At 18.4% G+C, this 25,493-nt stretch overlaps 7 protein-coding genes across 7 annotated transcripts; 4 read left to right on the forward strand and 3 right to left on the reverse strand.

The window, feature by feature from the left end:
* Positions 1-1,580: 1,580 nt before the first annotated feature.
* Positions 1,581-2,292, reverse strand: PADL01_1209400 (conserved Plasmodium protein, unknown function; the record flags this gene model as incomplete). Its single annotated transcript, XM_028683046.1, has 2 exons — positions 1,581-1,859; positions 2,068-2,292. 2 exons carry the CDS (start codon positions 2,290-2,292, stop codon positions 1,581-1,583), a joined length of 504 nt encoding a protein of 167 aa, XP_028539263.1.
* Positions 2,293-3,531: 1,239 nt separating this feature from the next.
* On the reverse strand, positions 3,532-6,093 carry PADL01_1209500 (conserved Plasmodium protein, unknown function; the record flags this gene model as incomplete). Its single annotated transcript, XM_028683047.1, has 1 exon — positions 3,532-6,093. One exon carries the CDS (start codon positions 6,091-6,093, stop codon positions 3,532-3,534), a length of 2,562 nt encoding a protein of 853 aa, XP_028539264.1.
* A 1,173-nt stretch (positions 6,094-7,266) lies between these two features.
* On the forward strand, positions 7,267-7,953 carry PADL01_1209600 (U6 snRNA-associated Sm-like protein LSm7, putative; the record flags this gene model as incomplete). Its single annotated transcript, XM_028683049.1, has 4 exons — positions 7,267-7,381; positions 7,479-7,550; positions 7,711-7,781; positions 7,885-7,953. The coding sequence occupies 4 exons, from the start codon at positions 7,267-7,269 to the stop codon at positions 7,951-7,953; spliced, it is 327 nt and encodes a 108-aa protein (XP_028539265.1).
* A 567-nt stretch (positions 7,954-8,520) lies between these two features.
* On the reverse strand, positions 8,521-12,879 carry PADL01_1209700 (zinc finger transcription factor, putative; the record flags this gene model as incomplete). Its single annotated transcript, XM_028683050.1, has 1 exon — positions 8,521-12,879. One exon carries the CDS (start codon positions 12,877-12,879, stop codon positions 8,521-8,523), a length of 4,359 nt encoding a protein of 1,452 aa, XP_028539266.1.
* A 3,255-nt stretch (positions 12,880-16,134) lies between these two features.
* Positions 16,135-18,414, forward strand: PADL01_1209800 (cytosolic iron-sulfur protein assembly protein 1, putative; the record flags this gene model as incomplete). The annotated part of the gene is made up of 1 exon (XM_028683051.1): positions 16,135-18,414. One exon carries the CDS (start codon positions 16,135-16,137, stop codon positions 18,412-18,414), a length of 2,280 nt encoding a protein of 759 aa, XP_028539267.1.
* A 1,224-nt stretch (positions 18,415-19,638) lies between these two features.
* PADL01_1209900 (cGMP-specific phosphodiesterase) lies at positions 19,639-22,800 on the forward strand (the record flags this gene model as incomplete). The annotated part of the gene is made up of 3 exons (XM_028683052.1): positions 19,639-19,666; positions 19,774-21,851; positions 21,997-22,800. The coding sequence occupies 3 exons, from the start codon at positions 19,639-19,641 to the stop codon at positions 22,798-22,800; spliced, it is 2,910 nt and encodes a 969-aa protein (XP_028539268.1).
* An 824-nt stretch (positions 22,801-23,624) lies between these two features.
* On the forward strand, positions 23,625-24,929 carry PADL01_1210000 (porphobilinogen deaminase; the record flags this gene model as incomplete). Its single annotated transcript, XM_028683053.1, has 1 exon — positions 23,625-24,929. The coding sequence occupies one exon, from the start codon at positions 23,625-23,627 to the stop codon at positions 24,927-24,929; it is 1,305 nt and encodes a 434-aa protein (XP_028539269.1).
* Positions 24,930-25,493: the final 564 nt, after the last annotated feature.

Here is a 25,493-nt window from a genome sequence, read left to right on the forward strand (position 1 = left end):
TTTTTTTTTTTTACATATTATTATTACTACTATTCGAATATATTACATATATATTAATATATATGTATAGTTTTATTTATTTTTTTCTTTTTTTTTCAAGTTACAATTTGGTTTTTATAATTATTACATGTATAATAGAAATATATATATATATACACTTATATATATATAAAAGAAAAAAAAAAATATTAAATATACATACATTTGTGTTTTTTAAATTTGGCTAATTTATGTAATCTATTATTCAATATATATATATAAGACATTTCTTCTTTATTTGATTTTGTGAAAATATGTATATATATTTACTATAAAATTAAAATATTGTAAAAAAAAATATGTATATATTTTTTACTTTTATATTATTTATTTTATTATATTTTCATACTGTTAAAAAAAAATTTTTTTATTGTAAATTTTTTAGATATATATATATATATATATATATTTTATATTTTATATGATCATAATAGTGTTACATAATTATCATTATCCCTAATATATATACATATATATATATTTATTTATTTATTTATTTATTGTTATTTATTTATTTATTTATTATTTTATTTTTTTTGCATTTTTATGATGCAACTTTTATATTTTTAAAAGTATATAAAATTTCGAAAAATATGTGTAAGAATAATTCTTTATAAATAAAACACATTTTTTAAGTAAAATTTTTTATTCTTTAGTGCTCATGAAAAATATTTATATATAGCATATTATTTATATAAAGAACATTTTATATGAATAAGAATATATTAATATATATATATATAATCACATATTTATTTGTAGAGATTTATATATTAGTCTTTATATAATTATATGAACAGATATGAAAATATATATATATATATATATATATATATTTATATTTATTCTGTAATAAAAGTAATATTAAACATAAATGCACTGTATCAAAAAAAAAAAAAAAAAAAAGAAAAGAATAGAATAGAAAATTGTTTTTCTTAACCTTATTTATAGTAAGGAGAATAATATTTTATATACACCATCTAAAAGGAAAATCTAACATAAATATTTCATAATATATTTCAGAAATTTTATACATAATTATTATATATTTTAATTTTTATATGTGTATAATATGGAAATCATTTTTATTTTATATAAATGTTTAAAGACAATATAATAAAACTAATTAAAATATTTAAAATAAGTTTAAAAATATATTTTTTGTATCTACTATAAAAATTTTAAAATTATAAACTAAAATAAAATAAATAAATATATATATATATTTATATTGTTATAATATATAATCCAAATAAAAAAGGTAGTATATCTTTAATGTTGAACAACAATTTGAAAAAAAATGAATAGACAAGAAAAGAAAAATATATTATTTATAAACTTTAAAAAAATAAAACAATTTTAGAAATTACTGATTTGAAATATTTTTTAAAATATAATAATTTAACGGCATATATAACATATTTTCCAAAATTTTTTATTTCCCCTCTCAGGATATATATATATATATATATATATATATTAATGTATGCACGTATGTTTATTTATTTAATTTCATTTTATACGCAAAAATTTTGGTTATATCACATTTCGGCATTTTCTTTATTTGGCTTTTTTTTTTTTTTTTTCTTCTTTTTTTTGGAGTTGTTGAGCTTTTCATTTTGATCGTCATTTACAGGATTCCAACCAGGGATTTTTTTTTGTTCGTTATTTAAATTTACAGGTCTATTTATATTCAAATGTGAAAATGTATTATGATTCGTATTTACATTTATATTAATTTTTGGACTTGTATTTTTTGTTAAAAGTCTATTTTGTTCTTCCAAAAGTTTTCCTTTTACTTGGTATGCACAATTTTCTTCCTATTAAAAAAAAAAAAAAAAAAAAAAAAAAAAAAATTATCATTTTTGGCTATTTGGGTAATAAAATAGCTATATCATTATATTTTAGCTATATATACATGTATGTATAAATAAATTATATTATTAAATATATCCATATATATATATATATATATATATATATATATATGTGAATAATTTAAAAAGATCATTTTTTTTTTCTTATTACTTGTGGCATGTAATCTGTTTTCACACGGATATTTTTCCTGAATGTCCCATCACTTCTTTGTGTCCCTTTAATAAACTTTTCTTGTGTTTTCTCATTTATTATATATACATCACCCAATGGAGTTACAACTTCTCTAATATAACTTTTTTCATTATTATCATTATTGTCAAATAAAGCTCTATAAGTATTTTCTAACTTAATTCCGGTAGATGGCTTCTTTTGCATATTTTAAAACAAAAATTTTATTTCATAAAAAAATATATATTATACAAAATAATATAATAAAATTATATAATATGAAAAATATATATATATATATATATATATATATATTATAATGATGCAATATTTTTATTAAAAAAGCAAAGGCAAACTTATTTTTTTAATATTAATTTTATTTATTTATTATATATATATATATAATTTTTTTTATATTCAAAATAAAAAATTATGCAAACATTAAAAAGGATTATGATATAATTGGCGTAGTACAAATATACCATATATAGTTATTATATAAAAATGATATTAAGTTGTTTTATTAAGAAAAATAATAAATTCAAAAACAAAATAAAAATAGAAATATTTATAATATGTATTAATATATATATATATATATCCACATAATACTGCATATTTATATTAAAACTTTTTTGAGAAAACAGGAAATTTATATATCTCAAATGAATTTTTTTTTTTTTTTTTCTATATTTAATATACGTATAAATATTATATATATATAATGATATAATCAAAAATATAAAAATAGATATTATAAAATTTCATATAATTAATATGAGTATGAATAATAAATATATCCTATGATATTTCAAAATAAATCTTATCTTAAAATTCTTGTTATATTAATACTTTTTTTTTTTTTTTTTTTTTTTTTTGAACGATTTTTCTTTTAATAATTCCTGATATATTTATGAAACACTTCATTTCTTCTAATATCAAATTTATTGGATGTTTCACAACACATTGGGGTATTATATATATGTAATATTTCAGATGTCCCTATAAATTATTACATTTTATTTCTTATTTTTTATAACTTTATGTGGCAACTATAATACACTCATAGCATTAATGTGTTAATTATATATATTTTTTGTATGAAAATCATATTAGGTTTTATAGTTTAATAGATTTATATTTTATGACAAAAAAATGATAAAAAAAATAATAAACAAAATTAATTAGATGAAAAACAAAAAGATATAAAAAAATATATATAAATATATATTCATATGTGTAATATAATAATCATTAATATTATAAATATTGTTTATATAAATTATAAGATGTTATAAAATTTTTTATAACATTTGGGCAGACAAAAAAAAAAAAAAAAAAAAAATGAAATTATTTAAAAATTGTATATTTATTGCAATTTATTTTATTTTATTTTATTTTCATATATGTAGTATATATATATATACAATTTGAATTCACTCCATTTTAATAATAATATATATAACCATAATGATTTTTTCTCTTAAGGTGCATATATAGATATTTTAATGAAGGAAAAGGTTTTTGACAACAATAAAAAACCTTATGTGTTTTTACATATTTTAAATGATTTTCTAAGATATCTATATTTTCAAATTGCTCGTTACAATATCCACATTTTTGTTTCACTAGCATAACATTTAACCAGATGTGCAACTTTTTTTTACAATAATCATGTAATAAATGTTTTATAAAAAAATTATATCGAGGTATATTTCTGTTCTTATCATGTTGGAAATATTTTAAATAAGAAAGTTTTTTATATATTTCATTTTTCACTTTTTGTAATTGGTTCTTCTTTTTATAACTTGAAGGACATATATGATTAAATCTTTCTAATTCTTCATATTTATATAGATAATTAAAATTATTATTTATGCCTCTGTTATCATATAATTTGTTCATATTTTTATTCATATACATAATTCTGTTTATTTTTTCTTTTTCATTCTGTGATTTATTAAACATTTCTTCATTTGAAAATAAAAGATTATTATATTTCTTGTTTAATATGTTTGCTCTTTTGTTCATATAAAACTTATTATTATGTCCTCTTTTCATATAAGAAGATACCCTTGATTCTCTTTTATCGTAAGAATTGTTAGAATAATACATTTCATAATTATTATCATTATCATAATTATTATCATTATCATAATTATTATGAATAATGGTTGATATATTATACATATTGTTATTTAAATCATATGAATTATATTCATAAAAATTTTTATGTATATAATTATTAATATTATTACAATTATTATTATTATAATTATTATATGCATTATCTCCTATTTCATACATTGATTGATATATATTTTGTTCTTCCCTTTTTATATTATTAAATGTTTGTATATCCAAATGGTTATAACTCTTTTCAGCATTATTCATTTCATATCTTTTAAAATAATTACAGATATTAATATTATTATCCAAACAATTCTGTGGATATTTTTCCTTGTAAATTTTTAAATCTTTATATATAAAGTTATTTCTATTACATTTATAGTTCTTATGGTATATAGAATATTTTTTGTCTGGTTCATTATATATGTTATAATTGTTTTTTGTATGGTTTTTTATATAGTTATTCGTATTATATTTGTTAAAATAAAACGTACTTGATGTATTCTTATTCATATTATTATTATTATTATTATTGTTGTTGTTGTTGTTGTTGTTGTTGTTGTGATTCTTTTTTTTTTTTTTAATAAATAAATTATGATTTACATATTTGTCTTTTTTTATCTGACATATTTTATTTGGATTTCTAGTAGTAAAATTATAAGTATATATATTATCACCATAATTATTGTTCTCTTCAATATTATTATATGGACATATAACATTATGCATATTGTTCTTACTTCTTCTAGGTTTATAATTTGTATTGTCTTCACTTAAATTTTCCACCACACTTTCAAAAGGATTATTAAATAATTTTGTTGTGCTTATTCTTTTTTCTAACTCATCTTTTTTCATATTGTTGTTTATATGAATATATTTATATTCATATATTGTTCGATAATAAAAGAAATTGTTAAAGAAGCAAAAGTAAGATATTTTATTTGATATAATATTTAATGTAATATTATTATATATTTTATTTGTTTTGTTGTAAAAATATAATAATTCGTATGATTCACGTTTTAATTTTTTATTATTTTTCTTTTTTTTCTTTTCCTTTCTTTGAACATTATGAACATCCATACCGTCATATATAAACTTGTCACAACCATATTGATTATCTGTTGTGTAATAGGGTTCTCTCAAAATATTATTATTTTCTTTTGACATAAGAATTGGTTTGGATTTACATAACATTCCTTCATCATTTCCTTCGATACATATATTATTATTTATATTGTCATTTTCTATATTAACAAATAATTTATTTTGATCAAATAATAATATCTCTTCTTGTTTGTCTTGTTTTATGAATATATTTTTCTCTTTTGTTTTCGTATATATTTTTTCTACCTCTCGCAATGGTTCCTTTTTGATTAAATGAATATTCTCATTAGTCCTATTATTACATTTTATATCTTTACCAATAATTATATTATTATTAATATTATAACTTATTACTTTATTGGTTTCACATTTCAAAATATTTTTAACATTATTTTGTTTTAAAAATGTTTTATCTTTTTTATTAAAAAGATCAATTTTTTCCTTAACACTCAAATTGTAGTTACATAAAATGGTCTTATTTATTATGTCATTATATGCATAATAATTATTTGAAGGTCCAAACAAACTAGATATTTCATCTATCCTTATATTACTCCTACACATCTTATATGAAATACCGTTTAATAATTGTACTTCTATTGTCACTAGTCCTTTCAAATCTATAATATTTATTTTAACATTGTCTTTACAAAAAACATAAGAATTCTTTTTCTCAGATTTTTCTAGCCAATTATATTTCTCTGCCTTCAACCGTATATCGTTCAAATTGAGACATTCGACATTTTTATCATCACTAATAAGGTAGCTCATTATAAATACATATATATAAAAATATATATATATATATATATATATATATATATAATAAAATAAATAAACAACTAAATAAATGCACCTACAAATGCATCATTCAAACAAAAAAAAAAAAAAAAAAAAAAAAAGGTAACATCTCATATATATATATACATATTAGAAAAGATGTATATGTAAAAGATTATAGAATGATAATAATTTGATACTAAAAAAAAAAACTAATTACAAAAATTATAAATGTTAGAATTATTTAAATATATTTTTATATTTTTTTTTGTTAATATAGAAATACAGATCAAATCATTCTCTTTATTCCCATATTAAATATATTACATAAACATTATATTTACAAACACCATTATAATTACACAAACAAAATTGAAGGAAAATTATTTAACAAATATTTATATATATATATATATATTATTTACAAAAAAATATAATAAAACAATATTAAAAAATAATAATAATATATGTAGGCATAATTAATAAATATAATAAATAATATTTTTTTATCATATTCTAAAAACAGAAAAAAAAATTAATAAACAAATAATAAGCAAATAATAAGCAAATAATAAGCAAATACTAATATAAACATATTCTTACAATACTACATATATATTTTGTTGTTCCCCTTTTCATAACATGCAAATAACATATTTATATATATAATATAAAATAAGCACAGATATAAAAAAAAAAAATATATATATCAATAATCATAAAACAATTCTATCTTCAATACATACAAAAAAAAAATGAAATATGAATGAATAATAAAGATTCTTTAAAATTTTATCCTTAATTATATTTTCATAAAAATAAAAATATATATATATAATATATATGTTATATATTCTTTATTAAAATATAAAAACAACAAATATATAAATAATATTTTAAAATAGAATTTACATGTTCCTTTATTTTTATATTTTGTTAATATAATTATATATATATTAAAAAAATCCTGATTATATTTTTAATTTAATTATAGAATAAAATGCACTGAAATTAAAATACTATGAAACGTTTATATAAGAATCTTTTGTTTAAATATATTTATATTAAACCCTTTCTTTAAAATATATAATAATAAATATAAACACATATATATATTAATTTATTTAGTAATTTTTTTTTTTTTTTCCCCTACATTAAGCAAAAATGTCATTATTACCTACAGCAGCACCTACAACTAATAAGGACAATAAATTTATGACAGACATTAAAAAGTTTATGAATCAAAAAATTAGGGTGAAGTTTGATGGAGGGCGTGAAGGTAATAATCCAACTATATAAAGCATATGTGAATATATATATATATGTATATATGTATGTATATTTTTTTTTTTTTTTTTTTTTTTTTTTTCCTGCAGTTGTTGGAACATTGATTGGTCATGACGCAATCTTCAACCTAGTTCTAGATAAAACGGAAGAATATATAAGAGGTAAAAATATATAAATTGAGAAAAAAAAAAAATAATAAGAAATAAAAACTGTAAGATATATATATGCATACATATATTATATATATATTAATATATTAATATATATATATATATATATATATATATATTTATTTATTTATTTATTTATTATTTTAAAAAGACCCAAATGATAGTTTTGTTGTAACTGATAAAACGAGGAGTATTGGTTTAATTGTTGCCAGGGGAACTTCGGTACCTTTTTATTAATTTTAAAAAAAAAAAAAAAAAAAAAATTAAAATTATATATATATATATATATATATATATATATATATAAATTTATTTGATACTATAGGTTTCTTTAATTACACCCGTAGAAGGAACACAAGAAATATCCAACCCATTCATAACAGAAGAAAAATAATATAATTATCTGAAAATATAAATATATTTTTTTTCCATAATATTATATATATTCAATTTAAAAAAATTATAAAAAGACATGTCACTGTCATTTTTTTTATATTCTCCATTTAATTATTTATCATTTATTTTTAAACTTAATTTGAAAAATATCATTTTTTTTGAAAAACAAATAATAAAATTTTTTTTAAGATAAACACGCAAAAAAATAAATAAATAAATAAATAAATAAACAAAATAAAAAAAAAAAAAAAATCAAGTATCCGGAATAAATAAATAAATATAAATATATATTAATATATAATATGCTTCATCAATTTGATCACAAATAAAAAATTTTCAAATGAAAACAAAAAAGGTTTAGTCAAAATATATAAATTAATAATGTGTATAAAGCTTACACAAATCAACAATGATTATGTAAATACAAGCACACAAGTTAATATAGTGTGCGAAAAAAAAAAAAAATTAAATATATAAAATAAAAAATATAAAATATAAAATATAAAATAAACATATGTATATTTTTTCATTGTTATTATTTTCTTCCTATGTATTCATTTTTGTTTTATGAGTGCATATTAACGTTATGCCTTCTAAAAGAACTTCTATATCCAAAAGATATATTACATTTACTACAGAAGAATCTCTTAATTCCTTTATGAAAATTCATAACATGTTCTTTTAAGCTGAAATCAGAACAGAACTGTTTATTACAATCCTTTACTTTGCATTTAAAAACTGTATTAATTTTTAAGTGTATTTTATTTATATGTTTATTATAACCATTCAAATGTAAATATATTTTATTACATTCCAAGCATACATATTTTTTTTTAAAACAGCTCTTTTTATGTTCAATATAATCTTTATATATAATAAAAGTTTGAGAGCAACCAGGACATGTATATACTATATTACATTTATGTTTATTTAAATGATATTTCATTTTTGAAATTGTAGAATAAGTATAAGAACAATTTTCATAAGGACATTTATAATGTTGGATTTTATGTTGTTTTAATTCTTTGGAACTAGTAAAACTTTCTTCACAAATTAAACAAATATGTTTCTTTTCCTCACTAGTTTTATCATGTGAACTTAAATGATTTTTTAAATGATCAGATCTTTTATATGCTTTAAAGCATATATCACATTTATATGGTCTATCATCTGAATGTACACACATTAAATGTCTTTTCATTAATTTTTTATTTGCAAAAACCATATTACATATATTACATGTTCTTGCTTCTATTGATACACTACCTTTTCTAGAAATTTTATTGGGTTCTCCTTCTTTTGTTTCTATAATATTTGTGTCATCCATAAGTTGCAGCATATTATTATCACCATTTATTGTGCCATCTTCAATAACACCATTATGTAGTTTATCTCTTTTGCTGTTTCTTTTCATTTTTGAATTATTATTATTATTACTATCATTATTATTAATATCATTATTATTACTATCATTATTATTGTTGTTATCATTTTCTATTTGCTTTTCGTTTACATTTTTGCCACCAGGATTCATTTTACCATTAATTTTTGAACGTCCCCTATTTTGATTATTACCATTAATAAAAGAGAGAAGATTCGAATTACCTTTTTGGTTTAGCTTAGAAAAAGCACTAATATAACCTGGTTTCTTATATCCTTCTGAATGACTTTTCTTACAAATACTTAATTCTCTTGATGATTTACATGCTGTTTTACATATAGGACATTGATATTTATTTTTTTCATCACTTATTTTATGACCTATTAAATGTGTTTTTAAATGATCAGCTCTTTTATAAGATTTATGACATATACTACATTCAAAAGGTCTTTCATCAGAATGAACACTATTTATATGTCTCATCATTAATTTATTATTTATAAATGTCATATTACAAATATTACATGTTCTTTCTTCTTCTTCTTCTGGATCATTTTTATTCTTACCTTTTTTTTTAATAACAACTTTTTTTATTATTTTAGTTCCCTGTTTTGGTATTTTCTGTTTTTTCACACCAACCTTTTTATTATTTTCCCCTACTATTCTTTTTTTTCTTGTCTTTCGAACTTTAATTATTTTCTCATTATCTTCTTCTTTATTTGTAATATCTCCATGTATATCGTTCTCTTCTGTTACACCGACTTCACTTAATTTGGTTTCCTCTTTTTCTTCATTCTCCGTATCAATCAATTTTTTATTATCATAGCTTCTTCTGCTCACATCATCCTTTATGCTTACATCACTTTTTGCACTCACATCATCCTTTATGCTTACATCACTTCTTTTGCTTACATCACTTCTTCTGCTTACATCACTTCTTCTGCTTACATCACTTCTTCTGCTTACATCACTTCTTCTGCTTACATCACTTCTTCTGCTTACATCACTTCTTCTGCTTACATCACTTCTTCTACTTACCTCACTTCTTCTACTCACATCACTCCTTCTACTCACATCACTCCTTCTACTCACATCACTCCTTCTACTCACATCACTCCTTCTACTTACACTTCTCAGTCTACTTTCACTGCTTCTGCTTAACTCACTTTTTCTGCTTACTTCACTTTTTCTACTTACTTCACTTTTTTTACTTAACTCACTCCTTTTACTCACATCACTTTTTCGGCTCACATCACTTTTTCGGCTCACCTCACTCTTTCTACTCACATCACTCCTTCTACTTACACTTCTCAGTCTACTTTCACTGCTTCTTCTACTCTGACTAAAATCATCATCTTCCTCATTATTACTATTAATTTTTTTCTTTGCTTGAAAAAAGCCAAAAATTTTACTCGAAACGTTTTCATAAAAATAAGGTCTTTTTTTAGGTTTTTCTGAAGAAACATAAGAACTCTTTTGACTAACTTCACTTCTTTCACTTTCTGATGTATTTCCATCGTTGCTTCTTTTATCACCATCATTTGATGATTTGTCGCTCTCACTTTTTTTGTCACTCTCACTTTTTTTGTCACTCTCACTTTTTTTGTCACTCTCACTTCTTTTGTCGCTCTCACTTCTTCTGTCACCTTCACTTCTTCTGTCACCTTCACTTCTTCTGTCACTCTCACTCCTTCTGTCACTTTCACTTCTTCTGTCACTCTCACTTCTTCTATAACTATCACTTCTATAACTTCTACTATCACTATAACTTCCCCTTTCATTTTCGCTATTAATTCCATGATCATCTCCAACTTCTCCTTTATACTTTTGATTAAGTTTTATATGATTACTACCCATATGAACCTGTATATCATCATTTACCTTTTGCACATCTAGATATTTGTCACTTGCTTGTTCATAATTGTCTTCATTTCTTTCATCCAACTTAGGATAATCACTTTCAATTTTTTGTTCACCATAATTTTCCGAATCAGAGATAGTATGTTTTCCATCATTTGTTTCTTTTTCATTTTCTTCATCTTCATTTTCTTCGTATTGCATATATTTTTCTTTAATTACAAAATTGTTTGGATTAAATATGTGCCCTACATTTTGTATCCCAAATTTTTTAAATGTTTCCTTATTTTTATTTAAAGATAGGTTTCTTAATTTATTTTGTTCTTTCATTATATGAAAAATATTTTTATAACTATCTTTCGTTTCAGAATAGTCTTGTTTGTTTTTTTCATGTGATAAAGGAGAATTATCATATTCATTTGGAAATTTACTATTTGTATCATCAATTAATATGACATCACTTTTTAAAGAATTATTTTCTTCAATATTTATAAAAGAATTAGTTGATATGTTCTTGTCTTGTTTACATTCATGATCATATATATTTTTATAATGTAAGTTATCTATTTTTTCTTTATTATTATATTGATTATTTATGTTATCATTTATATTATTATTTATAGAAATATCAAAATCATTAAAATCAGAATATTCATTTTGATCAGTATTATTATCATGATGTATTTCTTTATTTTTATTTTTTTCTTTACTTTTCTGTTTATGAATATAATTAGTAAAGCTTTTTTTCATATTTTTTGTTAATACAAATGAACTTTTAACATCATCTATAAAAGAACCATATATATTATCTAATTTTATTTTATCTAATGTATCACATGTATTTGTGCTCGATGATAATATATCTTCATTATATGACAAATCATCATTTGTAAAAAAATATTTATCATCTTTACATGTATTTTTATTGTGTACATGTTGTTTTTTTCCATTTTCTTTATCATCATCATTATATATATATTTTTTATTTTTATTATAATAGTTTTCATAACACATTTGATAATTTACATTAATATTTCTATCATCTTCTTTTTTTATAATTAAATCATTATCTTCTAATAAATTCGAATATTTATTACAAAATTTCTCTTGAAAAACACTACATATATTATTATTTTTTATGTCATCCATATCTTTATTATTACATATATTATTATTATTATTATTATTGTTAATCTCATTTTTTGAATTACTATATGATTTATTATTCGTTTGAATATTCATATTATATACTATGCCATTATAATCTACATTTTCAATTTCATCATCACTTTTAAGATTTTTACACTCCTCTAAATTATTCTCTTTATCATTATGCACATCATCTTTTTCTTTAATACCTCTATCTATAGTATCTTCATCCTTATATAAATGTGTTTCTATATCTTTCTTTTCTTCATCAATATAAAAAATAACATTATTTTTTTTATTTTTATTATGAACATTATTCATTTGAAGTAAATACTTATTTCCACTTGTATCTGATACAAGTTTTTTTTCTACTCCTACAACCCCAGATTTTATATTTGATGTATTCAACAATTTAATTTTATTCCAGTCAACATTATTTTTTAAAAACGTCTTCTCACTCTCACTATATATATTATTATTTAAATTTTCATCTACATAGCATATAACTCGTTTATTCTTGGAATCAATACTGTTCATTTTTTACATCCATACAAATTTAATCTGTTTAAAATGAATACAAAGGGGACACATAAAATATATGTGCATATATATATATATATATATATATATATCTAACTTTTTTATTGTTAATAAAATATTGTATATTGTTAAACTATTATTTACTATTAAATTGTGACATTATAAACCTTTAAAAAAAAAAAAAAAAAAATTACTAAATAAATAATTAAATATATATATATATATATTGTGATTTTATTATTATTACAAAAAAAAAAAAAATTAATTTTTTTTTTTCTCCTGATTATTTAAAAAATGTAATATATAATAGTATTTATATATATATATATATATATTTATGTGTAACTATTTATTTTACTTTTTTTGAATTCGTTTAACAAAAATTTTTATATTTTTAAATATTATCAAATAAAAAAAATAAAAAAAAAAAATAAAAAATAAAAATAATAATATATTATATATATATATATATATATATTTGTAAATGTGGAGATTAAATATTTGGATTATATATTTGTAATATTAAATGATTTCATTTTATAATGGGAAGAAAACTCTGCATATATATTTATTTATATATATATTAACACAATGTTTATTTTTATTTATATTTTTTTATTATATAATTATATTCATTTTAAAGGATATCATGAATTTAATGTCACAGAGAAATATTATTTTTTTCATTTTTATGTAATATAATTTAATTTAACATAATTTAATTTAATTTTTGTTTTTTATTTATATATTATATATATATTATTTTTTTGTTATAAAAAAAATATTATATTTATTATATGCTATTTATGTGCTAGTATACTACCAAATATTTTTTATAACTTTCCTTTTGTGTTGATAAGTGAAAAAATGAAAAAAGGGAAATCATAATAAATATTTTTATTATTAATATAATATTATAATATAATAATATATTAATATTTCAATTATAACCCTCAACATATACATATTATATTATATATATATGTATTAATATGTGATATATTAATACTTATATTTAAATATGAACTGTTATAACATATTTTTATATCGTCCATTATAATTAATGGTCTCCCTATATTACTATCACAAAAAAAAAAATAAAAAAAAAACAACATATCATTATATATTATATATATATATATGATATATTTAAATTATTTTTTAAATTGAAATATTAATTAAACGTGGTCGCCGATTTGAAACATCACTTGTTCGACAACACATAACATTAACAGTAATAAATATAAATAAATAAATATATATATATATATATATATATATATATATTAAAAATTTGTTTTATATTTGTTGGTGTGTGTATATGGAGAAGTCTTTTATTTCATCGTTTGAAGGATACAAGGATTATTTCAAAATAATATTAAAAAAAAAAAAAAAAAAAAAAAAAAAAAAGTGGAATTTATAATATCACTAGTCTGTATAAACACATGCATATAATAAAGAATTTATTCTTGTTGTGTTATAACACATCATATATATATATATATATATATATTTTTCTCTATGCTAAATAAACTCATTGTTATATATTTTTATTATTAATTCATAATAAATAGACATAATATTCTTTTAAAAATTAGAACTCCACAAAAATTATTTTTTTCAGCCCAAGCATATAATGTCCTTTTTTTATAAATATAAATTCGACCAGTACTATTTATTAATATAATATATATATATATATTTATTTATTTATTTATTATACCTCATGTTCATTATTTTTCTTATAAAAAATGATCATTCTTTTTATGATATTAATATATATTTAAAAAGGACTTGAAACATATTATATATATTATAAACATGAAAAAATGTAAGATATTTATATGTGACAATTTTTTTTTTAAATGTAAAAATATTATAATAATATACATATATATTTATTATATATATATTATATATAATATATATTTTTATTTATTTTATAAAATGAAGGTATAGAAGAATATAATAAAAATTTAGATATATGTATTTAAATATATTTTGAAATATAATTATTTATATCTTTTAATTTTAATCTAAAATTTATTATTTTAATTTTTTTTTTATAATATATATATTTATATATTTTTTCAATTAATATTTAAATATATATTTTATATATATATATATTTTTTTTATAAATTTTTCTCTTTTCTTTTTTTTTTTTTTTTTTTATACAATAGAAAATATATATAGATTAAAAAAAAATGAAAAAAATTGATTAAAAAAAAAAAAAGGAAAAAAAAAAAAAAAAAGAACGGTGTTTATAAAAATTGGTTCGTAGCCTTTTTCTTCATTTAGTAAAAAATTCTTAACATGTGTACAAGTTTTTAATATAGGGCTCTATACTTTCATTCTTTCTTTTCTTTTTTTTTTTTTTTTTTTTCTAATATATTTGTTTTGTTTACTTTTATACATGATTCTTTTTTTTTCTTTTCTTTTCTTTTTTTTTTTTTTTTTTTTTCTAATATATTTGTTTTCTTTTATTTGTTACATATAAAAATTATAATTTTTTTTTTTTTCATCCTTTAAACATTTATATTAAAAATGTGATAGAAAATTTGTTCAATTTTAAAAGGTTAAAAAAAAAAAAAAAAAAAAAAAAAAGTTCATAGACATTTTTAATATTTTTTTTTAGAACATAATATAAATGATTTATTAAATAATTAAAACATGTGTGATTTAAAAAAAAAAAAAAAATATATATATATATATATAATTTGATAATAAAAATGATATATTAAAATATTAATTTGTAGAAAAAAAAAAAAAAAAATAGAAACATATATATAAATATATATATAATATATATATATAATATTTAATATATTATATATATTTATATATATGTTTCTATTTTTTTTTTGATATGCGTATGTGTACGTTATTTCCTTTTCTCTTTTAAAAAAAAAAAAAAAAAAAGAGAGAAAAAAAAAAAAATTAAAACAATATAAATTTTAAACTGTTAAATTTGATTGAAATAGTCTAGTAAAAAATTGAAGGTACTTTTTTATTTTATTTATAAAGATGTAAAGAAATATATTTTTATTATATACCCCTAAATGATAAATATAAAAAAAAATGTGTGTAATATATATATATATGTATATATGTCAATATAAATAATGAATTATAATTAGAAAATAAAATATAACACTCACACTATATATATTCAAATTACACATAAAATAATATATATATATATATATATTTATTTATATTTTTTTTTTTTTTTTTTTTTTTTTTTTTAGAATGGTACTTGAATTAGTTGTAAATTTAGAAAATCACAAGAGGAGAATATGGAGCATCTGCTGGAGTCCAGATGGAAATTATTTAGCTTCTGTAGGTGCTGATAAATATATTATGATATGGGTGAAAAAAAATAATGAGAAGATAAGAAAAACTAATAATAGTAATAAGATAATGAAAAAAGCTTTAAATATATTCGGTGAAAAGACGCAGATTAAAAGTAATATAGAATTCGATATTTATGATATTATAGAAACAGATCATGAAAAATCTTTAAGACATATTGAATTTTCTAAAGATGGAAGTTTTTTTGTTGTTGCTTCATTTGATTCTAAATGCTCAATATATAAAAAGAATAATAATGATAAATGGGTCTATTATAAAATGTTAGAAGGTCATGAAAAGGAAGTTAAATGTGCCTCGATTCATCCTTCAAACAAATATATTGTAACATGTGGTAGGGATAAAAGTATATGGGTTCATGCAAAGGGAGAAGTTGGAAAGACAGATATGAACAGTAAGAACCATGCAAGTTATAATAATGAAAATAATGATGATAATAATAAAAATAATGATGATAATAATAAAAATAATGATGATAATATTAAAAATGATGACAATAATAATAATAATTATGATAATATCAAAAATGATAATAGTGATAAAAATAACACAAGTGATTTTATTCTTCAAGATAATCAAACTCTATCAAGCCTTGACAAAAATAATAATCTACAACCTAGTAGTAGTCTAGATTTCCACTTTGATGCTTACCTTACAGCACACACAGAAGACATAAAATTTGTGTCATGGTGCCCTTTAAGTGAAAACACATTTATATCCTTATCTTATGATAATTCTTTAAAATTATGGACTAAAATAATGAATGAATGGAATTGTATACAAACATTAAACGAGCACACTTCAGTTGTATGGTGTGTAACATTTAATTTTGATGGTTCTCAATTTGCTACTTGCTCAGATGATAAAACCATTAGAATTTGGAAGAGTGATAAAAAATTAAAATATAATTTGAATAAGTATCCTTTTCTATATGAAAAAGCGATAAAGGATGTTAAAGACAGTTCATATAGTAAGGAGACAAGCAAAAATATGGACGAAGAAAAAATTAATGATAATAACACTACATGTGAAAATAAAAATGTAGCACAAAGTAATGATACAATAAATAATAACAACAACAATAATGATAATAATAATAATAATAATAATAATAATAATAATAATAATAACAACAACAATTATAATAATAATAGTAATAACCATATTGATGGTGGTGTTCAGATCAATCAAACATGTGAAGGTAAAGAACCGACAGAAGGGATCAATCAAATGACAGAAGCAAAATCAAGAAGCAAAGAAAATATAAACAATACAGACATAAATAAAAATAATAACCAAGAAGTTGTAAAATCTAAAGTAAAAAGTGAAAATAAAATATTTAAAAAAACAACCAACTTTTTTAGTAAATTTAAAGAAATTAAAAGTAAAAAAGAAAATGAACAAAAATATATTTCATCAAATATTACAATAATAAATTATTCAGAACAAAAAGATGATTTAAGTGCATTATCTAAAGTATATATTCAACATAATTTTGTGCCCTTATATTTTAATAATGGTCTTTTTAAATATGTATATAATTTCTCACAAGTAGAAGATAATACAAATATCAATAATGATTTAAAGAAAAAAGAACAACATAATAAAGGTAATAATAATAATAATATAAAAGATAATGTTATTAAAAATATAGATAATAATATAATAAATAATAAAGAAACTGATGAAATAATTAATAATGATCTTATAGATAAAATTAGTAACCATACAAATATAGAAAATGATAATAAACAAAAAAAAGAATATGTTGAAGATTTTCAAGAAACATCCATACATATCTCAGAAGATACTAATTCAACAATTAAACAAAATATAAATAATAAAGATCAAAATATAAATGATACCAATTTTGATGATTGGAAAGTAAATAATGTTATACAAGGATATCATAAAAGAAGTGTTAGTTATATTGATTGGAATGCATATGAAGATTTAATAGCAGCTTCATCATTTGATAATTCATTGAAAATATTCAAAAAAATTAATGAACAATGGGAACTCATATCAAATATAGATAATGCACATATGAGTGATGTTAATTGTGTTGTCTGGTGTCCTCAAAAATATCAAGATTACTTTTTATTGGCTACAGCTGGAGATGATTGTGTCATAAATATATGGAAATACACAAAGGGATGATTAAAAAGGGGTAAAAAATATGCAAACATATATAAATTAATAAATATAAATAAATAAATAAATATATATATATATGTGTGGATATTCCCACTTGATATATATTTTTATATTACCATTCTGTCATATTATTCATTTTATATTTAATTTGTGGGTGTATCTTATATTTTCCCATGAGAAACATTTATTTAGTTCAATATTATATTTATAATATAAATATACACACACATACATAAATACATATATATATACATATATATATATATATATATATATATATATAATTTATTTTTTTTTTTTATTTTTCTTTTCCCTCTTTTAAAATTATAACACTAATATCAATATGAAAAAAAAAGAAAAAAAAATATTTTTTATTTTTTCTATTCTTTTTTCATGTTAGTTTTTGTTCCTTTAATTAACACGATCATAAACATTTTAATATATTAAAAATAATTTATAAACGGTATCTCTAATTGTTATAATATTATATATATATAATCCATATATAACATGTACATATATATATATATATATGTAAATATAAACATTTAATTAATTTATTTTTTCTTTTTAATTATCATAATTTTTCTATATCATTAAAATATAAAGATTTATACAAAAAAAAAAAAAAAAAAAAAAAGGACGTACAAAAATTTTAATATATATATATTATATATTATATATACACAAACATGCATATAATAAATAAATAAATAAATATATATATATATATATATATATATATATATATTATATTATATATTATACAACGAATTAGAAATAAGACAATATAACAATCAACAGAAATATTATTTAATAAAAAATAAAATAAAATAAAATAAAATAAATATTTATATATACTTTTCACCATATATCACTTTTACTGTTATTTTCTGTTGCGCTGTCTTCATAATATTATATATATATATATATATATTATATGTATATTTTATTTTTTTTTTTTTTTTTTAAACAATGATCAAACGAATAATATATAACAGTGTAAATGTAATGTTTACACATTTATAGATTAAAATGAGAAAAAATATATAAAAAAAAAAAAAAATAAAATAATATATAATATATAAATTATTCATTTAATCCACATATTATATATATATATATATTTATATATGGATTAATTTAATTTTTGAAAGAAATAGTACACACATAAAAATATGTAAAAAAAACAAAAAAATACAAATATAACATATAAAAAAAAAATTTATGATGGATACAAAAGTAGATCAAAAATGTAAGTTAATGAGATATAAAAGTAATAAAAGATAGATATAATATTATACATATTATATTATTTTTATGTATTTATATTATTTTTTTTTTTTTTTTTTTGAAATATAGTTCAACCCAAGTTTTATGTGGACAAAAAATTATCAAAATCTTTTGATAAAAAATTGGATGAAGAAATTTTTAATTATCCTTTTAAGAAAGAAAGTTTTTTGATATCAGAAAAATTTTCTATTGAACATACAAAAGATTCTTTATGGAAATCTATAAAAGATAAAGCTAAAAAGAAATCAGACATGGAGTATTTCAATTGTGTTAATAGTCTATGTTGTAAATTTATATGTACTATTAGAAAATATGTTACATATTTTTTATATTTAAAAGATAGTTCCTATGAAATATATAAAATGAATCCATACAACAATAATAATATGAATATTACAAATAAGAAGAATGTGACAAATAAGAAAAATGTTACAAATAATATCAATATTACAAATAATATCAATATTACAAATAATATCAATATTACAAATAATATTAATAACAGTTATAGTAATGATAATATTAATTATAACCTTAACCATTTAAATAACTCAAGTTGTTCAAAACATAACAAATATAATGCAAACAATATAGACGATATAAATATAAAAAATGATTATACCTATAATCATATATATGAACAAATATTCTTTAAATATAATTCATCGTTTTATGAATATCTTATGTTTAACTTGATGAAAAAAATAATTCATTACAAAAATATTATTTTGAATAAAAAAGAGAAAATAAATAATTCATATAATAATAATGATATAAAAAATATAGATGGATTTTTAATTTTTCAAAATTTACATTTTGAAGAAATATTTTTAAATACATTTTATTCATCATTTCCTTTTAAAATATTTTTACATAGTCTATATATGATTTTTATATGTTTTATATATTTTGTTTTTTTATATTTTATACTTTTAAAAAATATATATACACATCCATTAATCTTTCATTTAAGTATATTAAAATTTTTCTTCGATATCATTTTTTTCTTATCATTTATATTATATCCTCTATTTTTACATTTAAAAAGAATTGATAATATAATATATTCTTCATATATATCATCCTATATCTTTGTGTGTGTTACATTTTTATATAGTTTTCTTATATTAAAATGTTCATCTTATTCTGTCAAAATGAATAATAATACTTATCAAAATTATTTTGTTTTTCAAAATATGTTATTTCTCTTAATTAATATTATATATATATCTATATTTTGTTTTTTAAAAAATTATATGATTCTTTATAGTTTCCTATATAATTGTAGATTTTCAATTTTTTCTATTTTATTTATTTTTCTATATTATTATATATTTTTTACTTTAGATTTTTATACAGTTATACATTTCCCATTTGATAATTTATTGTGTCCTTTTCTTGCTTTTTTATTTTTTTCATTTCTTTTTATTTTTAAGATTATCACATCTTTATATTATGAATATGTATATGAAAAAAAATATAGAATACTATATATCAAAAAAAATAATCTCATGGAAAGACGCATAAACAAAAGAACCAATACAAACATTAATAATGTTTATTTTACTAAATATTTTTCAATAGATAATACTATACCTACATCACCCATAGAAGACATATTAAATAATTTCAAACATATAACAGAGACTATTAATATTATTGAAGAAAATCCAAATCAAAATCTATTAACCAATATAAAGAAAATCAAAGAAAAAATTAAAAATTGTGATAATATATTAAGGACAAAAAATATTAATCAAGTACAAATAGGAAAATATAGAAAATTTGAAAAAGTTTATAATATATGGTGTTTAGACAAAATGTATCTAAATAATCCATTAGGTCAAGAAGAATCTAAATCAGTTTTATCAAATAGTCTTAACAGAATATCTTTTAATTCATTTTCTAATATGCATTCATTATTATCATCTAAGTTTCAAGAACATTATAATGATATATATGACTGGAATGGTAATATTGAAAATATATATAAAGGAAATACATTTATATCTATAGGTTATAAATTATTATATCCACTAGGTGTATTAGAAGCTAATTTTGATAAAGAAAAATTGAAAAAATTTCTTTTCAAAATGTGTTCTTATTATAATGAGGTTCCTTATCACACTAGTCTCCACGCAGCCCAGGTATATAAAAAATTTCCTATATAGGGATAAAAAATACATAGAATTTGTGTTTATACAAATAAAAATAAAAATAAAACATGAATGAATAAATAAATATATATATATGTATATATTTTTTTTTTTTTTTTTGTATGTTGCTTTTTAGGTAGCTCATTTTAGCAAGAGTATGCTTTTCATGCTAGATATGAACCACAAAATATCAGCCATTGATGAATTTTGCTTACATATATCTTCCTTATGTCATGATACAGGACATCCTGGACTCAATAATTATTTCCTTATAAATTCAGAAAATAATTTAGCACTAACATATAATGATAATAGTGTTCTAGAAAATTATCATTGTTCTTTACTCTTTAAAACTCTCAAAAATCCAAATTATAATATCTTTGAATATTATCCTTATCATATTTTTATTTCATGCAAAAAAAATATCATCAGAGCTATTTTATCAACTGATATGAAAAACCATTTTGAATATATTTCTGATTTTAGAACTTCAAAAGAATTTATAGATTATGATAATTTATCAAATGATCAAATATGGCAAATATTCTGTCTTATTCTAAAAGCATCAGATATTGGGCACTCAACACTTGAATGGAAAAAACATCTTGAATGGACACTCAAAATTAATGAAGAATTTTATTTACAAGGTTTACTAGAAAAATCATTAAATATACAAAATAGCTTTTTATGTGATATTGATACTATGAATAAATTAGCTTTCTCACAAATTGATTTTTTAAAACATTTATGTATCCCTTTATTCAATGAATTAAATTATATATGTAAAAATAATGACGTATATACTCATTGTATACAACCAATTGAAAATAATATAGAACGTTGGGAAGGCCATAAAAATGATAATCAAAATTTAGGTTTGCACGAAAAGTATAAGGACGAAAACTTGTTAAGCAAACTTGAGCTCATCAAATTTGAATAAAAATAAACAAATCGAAAATTACATTTGACGATTGTATATATATATATATATATATATATATGTGTGTATTTGTTTTATATATTATGTTTTTTATATGAATACAACATAAATATATATATATTTTATAATATGTTATATTTTTTGTGAACAAACTATATTTGTTATATATATATATATATATATATATATATATATATATTATATTTCACCGCTTATCTTTTATTTTTATATTATTTTAAAATACTGTTTAGTAATTCCCTATTTGATGAAAACAAATAAAATCATTATTTTACTCAATTTTTTTTTTTAAGAAATGTGTTCATTTATTATGTTCCTCTACATAAATAAAATGAAAATATATATATATATATATTTATTCATTTATATATTTATAAACAACACTTTAAGCACTCCTATATTACTGCATAAAACATGTAACACTTATAACAAATATGTGTTCAATTTATTGAAAAACAAAAAAAATAAGTAAAATTTAATTTTTATTTGTAAGTAAATTATATATTTTATAATTTATTATTTTGGTATATCTTCATTAAGTAATATTATATATAAATATTCATACTTTTCATAATATATATTATTTCTATAATTTATATTTTTTATTTATTTCATATTCCTTCTTATATAAAAATAAAACAAGTGGACAAATCATATATCAGCATATATAATATATATATTATTTTTTATACAAAAACAACAACAAATAAATAAATAAATATATAAATACATACAAATATATATACATATGTATATATTTTTCTTATTTTATTTATCACACATAATTTTTTAATATGATATAAAGTATGTATTTATTATCTTTCCTTTCATTTATTATATTTTTTATATTCTGTACAGCCAAAAGACATGAACATTTAATTAAAAAATGTTTTCTGAACAGTCATAATTTTTGTAAAATAAAAACTGACCCGTTCAGGAAAAAAAATTTAACCGAAGGACTATATTCTTCATATGCAAATAAGAACGAAATAATTATAGGAACTCGTGATTCTCCTTTAGCCTTAAAACAAAGTGAAAAAGTGAGAAAAAGACTAATGTCATATTTTAAAAAAATGAATAAAAATATAAATATAACATTTAAATATATAAAAACAACAGGTGATAATATATTAGATAATAAGAGTGTTGGATTATATGGAGGGAAAGGAATATTTACAAAAGAATTGGATGAACAATTAATAAATGGAAATGTAGATTTGTGTGTACATTCTTTGAAAGATGTTCCTATATTATTACCTGATGATATTGAATTATCATGTTTTTTAAAAAGAGATACAATAAATGATGCCTTTTTATCTATAAAATATAAAAGCATCAATGATTTGAATATGATAAAAAGTGTATCAATTATAGAAGATATTAGTATTAACAAAAAAGAAAATGATCATAACAATGATACATTATGTACTATTGGTACATCCTCCTTAAGAAGAAGAAGTCAAATTAAAAAAGGTTATAAAAATATTTATGTAAAAAATATAAGAGGAAATATAAATACAAGAATTGAGAAATTATATAATGGAGAGGTCGACGCCTTAATAATAGCTATGTGTGGTATAGAAAGATTAATAAAAAAAACGAATCTTAAAAATATCCTAAAAAATAAAGAACAGAAAAATATATACAAACCATTTCTTCTCAAATGTAATAATAAAAAGTGTGTTGACTTGTGTCATGTTAATATACAAAAATTGAATAAAAAAGTAATTTATCCTGCCTTATGTCAAGGTATTATAGCAGTTACGTCAAACAGAAAAAATGATTTCATTTCGAACCTTTTAAAAAATATAAATAACAAAAAGTCAGAAATGATGGCAGAAATAGAAAGATCCTTTTTATATCATATTGATGGAAATTGTATGATGCCTATAGGAGGCTATACAAAAATAAGAAATCAAGATATATATTTAAATGTAATAATTAATGACATACATGGATATAACAAATATCAGGTAAAACAAAAAGGTACAATATATAATTATAAAGAAATTGGCCCTAATGCTGCTATTAAAATAAAGGAAATTATAGGCACAGAAAAGTTTAAGAAAATAAAAGCTGAGGCTGAATGGCACCTTTTAAATAATAAATGATATAATAATATAAAAAAATATATATATTAAAAAGAAAAAAAAAAGGAAAAGTGTCAAATTTTAAATGCATTGATAGGAAATATATACATATTATATTATATATATATATATATATATTTTTCTTTGTTTATTATATAAAATTTTTTTTTTTTTTTTAAGATCTTTCTGAAAATATTCTTTATAAATGTGTTTGTATATATAATTTCTTTCATTAAAAAATTAAGAGTATTTCAAAATATATAATAACATTTTAAAATTTTTCCCCCAAAAATATATATATATATATATATATATATATATATATATTTACAAAAAAATTATATTTTAATAATTCTTAGCATAATGTTTAGTTTATAGTTTGTTCTTATAACTTGTTTTTTTATTTATTTTATTTTTTTTGTTTTTAAATTAAGATCAAATTATTTAATATGTATATTGATTAATATTATAAGATAAATTATATTTTTTCTGTTTGAGTATTCATTTTGAAATGAGTTTATTTGTTCATTGAATATTAAAATATACATATATTGTATAATATATTTTACGATATATATTTTTTTT

The sequence above is a fragment of the Plasmodium sp. gorilla clade G2 genome (assembly GCF_900097015.1).
Source record: "Plasmodium sp. gorilla clade G2 genome assembly, chromosome: 12".
Taxonomy (NCBI): domain Eukaryota; phylum Apicomplexa; class Aconoidasida; order Haemosporida; family Plasmodiidae; genus Plasmodium; species Plasmodium adleri (nom. inval.).